The sequence below is a fragment of the Pongo abelii genome, chromosome 10, assembly GCF_028885655.2.
Source record: "Pongo abelii isolate AG06213 chromosome 10, NHGRI_mPonAbe1-v2.0_pri, whole genome shotgun sequence".
Lineage (NCBI taxonomy): Eukaryota > Metazoa > Chordata > Mammalia > Primates > Hominidae > Pongo > Pongo abelii.
In genome coordinates, this window is record NC_071995.2 from 93,836,782 (window position 1) to 93,842,781 (window position 6,000).

The window sequence follows — 6,000 nt, forward strand, 5'->3', positions numbered from 1 at the left end:
GGATCCCAGGTCATTTACCTGAGCCTATACTGTAAGGATACTGCTTGGGTAAGCAAGCATCCTACCCTCTCTGTCTTAGCGATAGGGAGAACCATAAGGTGGGGTGTTCCCTAATCCTAGGAAGAGTGTTCAAACTTCCTGGGAAATCCAAAAGAACCACAAGAAAACAAACACGCCTGACCACCTCCCCAAACTGCCAGCCTTTCTAATTTTGATTGGTTTTGATATAGCTAATGGCTGTAATGCTAAGTGTATGGTATGTTACCAGAGTAGAAAAATAACTACTGAAGTTGTTAAACTTGTTTTTATCCACAATGCTTTTTAGTATCAACTGTTAGGTTGTTTTTGAAGATTTCGATTTATCCATAGGTATATATTTGCTTTTTTCTTTTCCTAGCTCTGCTTTAATGACCTGTGCCAAATGCAAGTCCTTTTTTTTTAATCTCAGAGATAAGTAAGTGCCAAGTAAATGAATGCTTACTAGAGAATTGTCTGCTTCAAGTAAAGTGCTTTTTCTTCTATTCATTTTCAGGAATTAGAAGCTTATGTAGATGATATAGATATTGATAGTGATTTCAGAAAGGATGATTTTTATTACTTGTCTCAAGAAGACAAAGAGAGACAGAAGCTTGAGCATGAAGAATCCAAGAGGGTGCTCCAAGAATTAAAATCTGTGCTGGGATTTAAAGCTTCAGAGGCAGAAAGGCAGAAGTGGAAGCAACTTCTATTTAGTGATCATGGTAAGCACTGACTTTAAAGTAACAGATTATTTCAATGTAGGGGATTCTTTCTTGAACCATGAGTGTTATTTTAGCTGAAGAATTCTTGGGGTTTATAAGGGTCCACCAGTATGGATAGTACTTTTTCTTCTAGATGCTAAATGAATTTGATTAATAAAAGAGTAGGAATGTAACCACATTGGAAATATGAAGTCATACTTTTTTATCAGTTATTTAATTTTTTAGTAAATTTGTTTTAGGATGGGCAGTGAGTTGAATAATTTGGGATATTTTAAGTGTTATTTTCAAATTTAGTGAATTTGAGATTCTCAACTCTGTTGTCCATATGTTAAAATATTTAAAAATACCTCAGTGAAGCACAAAATTAATAACTGTGTTCACATTGAAAAAAATGGCCCAGGCGCAGCGGCACATGCCTGTAATATCAGCACGTTGGGAAGCTGAGGCGGGTGGATCATTTGAGGTCAGGAGTTCAAGACCAGCCTGGCCAACATGGCGAAACCCCGTCTCTACTAAAAATACAAAAATTAACCAGGCATGGTGGCGCGTGCCTGTAGTCCCAGCTACTCGAGAGGCTGAGGCAGGAGAATCACTTGAACCCGGAAGGCAGAGGTTTCAGTGAGCTGAGACACGCCACTGCACTCCAGCCTGGGCAACAGAGGGAGACTCCATCTCAAAAAGAAAAAAAAAGAAAGAAAAGGAAAGAAAAAAAAAGAATTAAAACCTAGACCAGTGAGCCACATCATTAGCGTTATTTAAGTGGTTTGAGCACTTTAGTAGATGGGAAGGGAGGGGGGTGCCTGTGGGCGTACTCCCCATACTCTGATTTCAGCAGAGTGGGATAGCTGGTAATACAAAAGCCTTACATTCCTATCTGTTTCTCACCCTTCTTTTCTTAAGCCAAACTTCATGGGAGACAGGGAAGGAATCAGGGGAAGCTTAATACCTGACAATATCAACCTAGCTAATTTTTAGTTGAATTAATGCCTATGATTTCTAAGTAGGTAGAGTGTGACTTCCCTTCTATTTTAGAGTATCTGTGTGGACCCTCAAAATCAACTGCCTTGCTTTTCCCTCCTCACTAGAAGTACATAGATTACCTATACTTCTGGAAAGTTCCTCCAGTTCTCTTTTTTTTTTTCTCTCAGGAGCCCTATGTTCTCTCCTGTCCAGATCTACATTTCTTGGTTTTATCATTCCTCTTTCTTCCCATTGGCCCCCTTTATAGCCCAGGTCCTCATTAGATGATCCTTGTACATTAAAATAGCTTCTTAGCTGACTTCCATTTTCAGTACCTTTTTCTTCTAAGCTATCTTGCAAACTCTTTGCAGATTTTTCTCCAACACTGCATTGATGATGGCTCTCTATCTTAAAACCTATAGTGGTTGCTCCCTTTCTTATTGTATTGAATCTAAACTCTTTTTCCTGTTTTCAAGCCTCTTCATCATAAGAATTCATCTATCCAATCATATTTTCTACTGTTTTTACTATAGATATCTTATGTTTATCAAATTGAACTACAGTTCACAAATGTGTTATTTTTATTCATGAAAAAAATTCATGCTGGCCAAGCACTGTGGCTCATGCCTCTAATTCCAAAACTTTGGGAGGCCAAGGCAGGTGGATCACTTGAGGTCAGGAGTTCAAGACCAGCCTGGCCAACATGGCGAAACCCCCTGTCTATTAAAAATACAAAAATTAGCCAGGTGTGATGGCGCACACCTGTAATCCCAGCTACTCTGGAGGCTGAGGCAGGAGAATCGCTTGAACCTGGGACGCGGAGGTTGCAGTGAGCCGAGATCACGCCACTGCACTCCAGCCTGGGCGACAGGGTGAGACTCTGTCTCAAAAAAAAAAAAAAATAAAATAAAATAATAATAATAATAATAATAATAATAATAATAATTCATGCTTACCCTTTTACCAAGAATTCTGCCTTCTCCACCAAGCTGTCCTCTCTACTAGTCTCTCCTTCTCCATGAATCCTTCTCTGAGTGCTCCAACTCTGCCATCTCTCCTAACACTACAGACCCTCACACTAGAGGGACATTATGATGAAATATAAAGGAAGTCTTGAACCGCAAAGCATATAGCAGAGAAGGGAAATGATTAACAGATTGATTTCCTGCAATCTGTTCATTCATATACTGGGCCTACATACATCAGAGATTAATTTTAGGCACTATTGTTTTCTATGTGTTCAGGGTTTTGTTTTGTTTTGTTTTGTTTGTCTCTGTAACAAAATTACAGTCTTCTTAAATAGGGGTCTTATTATTCCACAGCATTCATTCAGCAAATTACTCATTCAACAAGTAGTTAGTAGGTACTTGTTATATGTCAGGCACTGTTTACTGCTATATCCCTAGCACAAAGATCAAGAGACAAAATGTAAAGCCTCCTACCTGCCTCGAGGCTTAAATTCTGACACACTTGTCAATTGATCCTCTCATTACTCAGATTATATCCACCCCATTTAATTAGTAATAATTGTGAATATCAACCAACTTCTAATATATGTTGCTTCCTTTAAGAGCTAACAGATTTATAAACTAAGAATGTACATAGATTGAAAATAGCATTGTATATAAACTTATATCCTTTTTTATTTAGTGTTTTCTTCATATAGCTTTAAAATTATGCTATTGACATTATGGGAAAAGATTTATCAATGAGAGAAATGTGTCTCTTTTTCAGGTATGTGTTTTTTATATAGTTTACATTGGAAAGGGTCATAATGCTGTTTTAGTTTATGAAAATAAGTAAAAAGCTGCTGATACCATAGAATGCTTTTCCCATGAAAAATTTCAGTACATCTTCCAGAGCTGTTTTCATCTCTGCCTACAGGGGTAAAGTCCGCATGGAATTAGAGGGGGAAAGTCTGCACTGGAACCTGCTGTGGCCATTTTTTTTCTGTTGTTGCTGCTTCTCTAGTGGAGTTACTGCAGCTTAGGGATGGTTCCTGGAAGTGGACACATTTTACAAAAACGTTTTTTAAATACACGCCAGCTCTTCGAGAAGCACTTTTTTCCTTCCGTCATGCTTCATACTATATTGTATTGTACTAACCCCTAATGCTGGGATGAGCGACTGCCTAGCAAGCAACCCACTGCCTACTAACATCAAGAGGGGCTAAATAAAACTGCATTTTCCTTGCAAGGACAACTTCTACCGTATGAATATATATTATATTTATGTATTATATTTTGTACAATAGTTGATCTTGAATGCAGACTTTATTTCATTTGTATTTTTTGTGGTACTACAAAATGTGTAGAAGTTATGGCTTTACTTTCATTAGGGTTTTGTTAGGTGGTTGGCAAGTAAGTTACATTGTATGTTGCATTTTTTTCCATGCTGTTTTAACTTGTAAATATATATGTATACATGTGAAAGATATTATTATTATCTAGATTACTTTAAGCCTTTTATCTGACGTATTATCAGTGAAAACCATGCTGCTCATTCCCTAATACAATGTTTCTCAAACTAGTGTGTATTAGAATCAAGATGAGGGCTTGTAAAATATAGCTGGTCCCTACTCCCAGAGTTTCCATTTCAGGAGGTCTGGGATCAGGCCCAAGAATTTGCGTTTTTAACAAATTCCTAGGTGATAACTGATAATGTTGGTTCAGGGAACACACTTTGAGAACCACTGCTTTAATATTTTAAATAAGAAAATATGTGAGGTGTCATAAAAACATTCATCAAATCCCCATCTCGTTTCATTTCTTAAGCATTTTCTCTCTTATAAAGTTTCCTGGATTGATAAATTTTCATTGATTTTACTAGAAAGTTTTATTTAGCTTTTATTTATTTATTGTTCTTTTTAAGAAAAAACTTAAACTGAGAGTTTGAATTAAAAGTTTAAATCATTGCTAGGTCCTTAGTTATTTTTTTTTCTTTTTTCTTTTTTTTTATTTGAAGCCGTGTTGAAATCCTTGTCTCCTGTAGACCCAGTGGAACCCATAAGTAATTCAGAACCATCAATGAATTCAGATATGGGAAAAGTCAGTAAAAATGATACTGAAGAGGAAAGTAGTAAATCCACCACAACAGACAATGAAATAAGTAGGACTGAGTATTTATGTGAAAACTCTCTAGAAGGTAAAAATAAAGATAATTCTTCAAATGAAGTCTTCCGCCAAGGAGCAGAAGAAAGAATGTGTTACCAATGTGAGAGTGAAGATGAACCGCAAGCAGATGGAAGTGGTCTGACCACTGCCCCTCCAACTCCCAGGGACTCATTACAGCCCTCCATTAAGCAGAGGCTGGCACGGCTACAGCTGTCACCAGATTTTACCTTCACTGCTGGCCTTGCTGCAGAAGTGGCTGCTAGATCTCTCTCCTTTACCACCATGCAGGAACAGACTTTTGGTGATGAGGAGGAAGAACAAATAATAGAAGAAAATAAAAATAAGATAGAAGAAAAGTAAGAACCAAGATTCATATGAAGTGATATTAGATTGTTCCTTTTGCAAAAGTGTTTAGCTTCAAGACTGGAAAGGGAATATGAGTGTAAGTTTACTATATATAAAGCTAAGATGTGGATTTACAGGAAGAACCCTGGTTTGAATAACTGATCTGAAATTAATAGTTACCTGTAAATGGCAGATCTTTTAGGAAAATAAGAGAAAGGTAAGGGCTCTTTTGAATAAACTGCTGTTTTATTTGTGGCACAACTGATCAATCTTGGAAATTCTTTAAGTATTTTTAATAAGAAATGAATTATCATTTCTTGCCAGAATTTGCTACCATAAGGTGATTGGGAAAATTCTGTTGCAAGAACATTAACATTTAGTATGACTCCTTTTTACTGTATTCTTGCAGTTAATAACTGCAGCTATTATGTTAATAACAAGTTGTTTGTATTTTATTTTTGTTTATACCAGTCTTAAAGATCCAGGTTCTGAATAAAAAAATTAATTGATACAATTGATGTGTGCTGGGGTTTGGAACTAAAAATAGTTTCAACAGTGCGTGGGTTATGACATTTCTTATGTTTCTTTGTTCGTGTGTGTATTTAGTAGTTAATTTTAAGATGTCCTAGTGATCTTTAAAAGAAAAATATTGTACCATTTTTTAGAATTACACTTTCACCTTTCCTTTTGCAATTGAAAGTGATGATGTCAAAGTGGGATTTCTGTACTCCAAGGCCCCACCCCCAATTTAGCAAGCAGAAAAACATTCCTTGTATCACTTTACCTTGGATAATTGGGTGCCATTAACACAAACAGGTCACAATCCTGCTGTTTTCTAGCCC

At 36.6% G+C, this 6,000-nt stretch overlaps 1 protein-coding gene across 18 annotated transcripts in view; it reads left to right on the top strand.

The window, feature by feature from the left end:
* Window positions 1–5,672, top strand: part of VEZT (vezatin, adherens junctions transmembrane protein) — an 81,674-nt gene extending 76,002 nt beyond the window's left edge. For 11 of the 18 annotated variants that reach the window (XM_009248103.4, XM_009248104.4, XM_024256016.3 and 8 more), the window contains 2 exon segments: window positions 533–740; window positions 4,665–5,672. In XM_009248103.4, coding sequence (XP_009246378.3) covers window positions 533–740; window positions 4,665–5,173 — 717 coding nt within the window. In that variant the 3' untranslated portion in view covers window positions 5,174–5,672. 18 annotated transcript variants of the gene reach the window in all.
* Window positions 5,673–6,000: the final 328 nt, after the last annotated feature.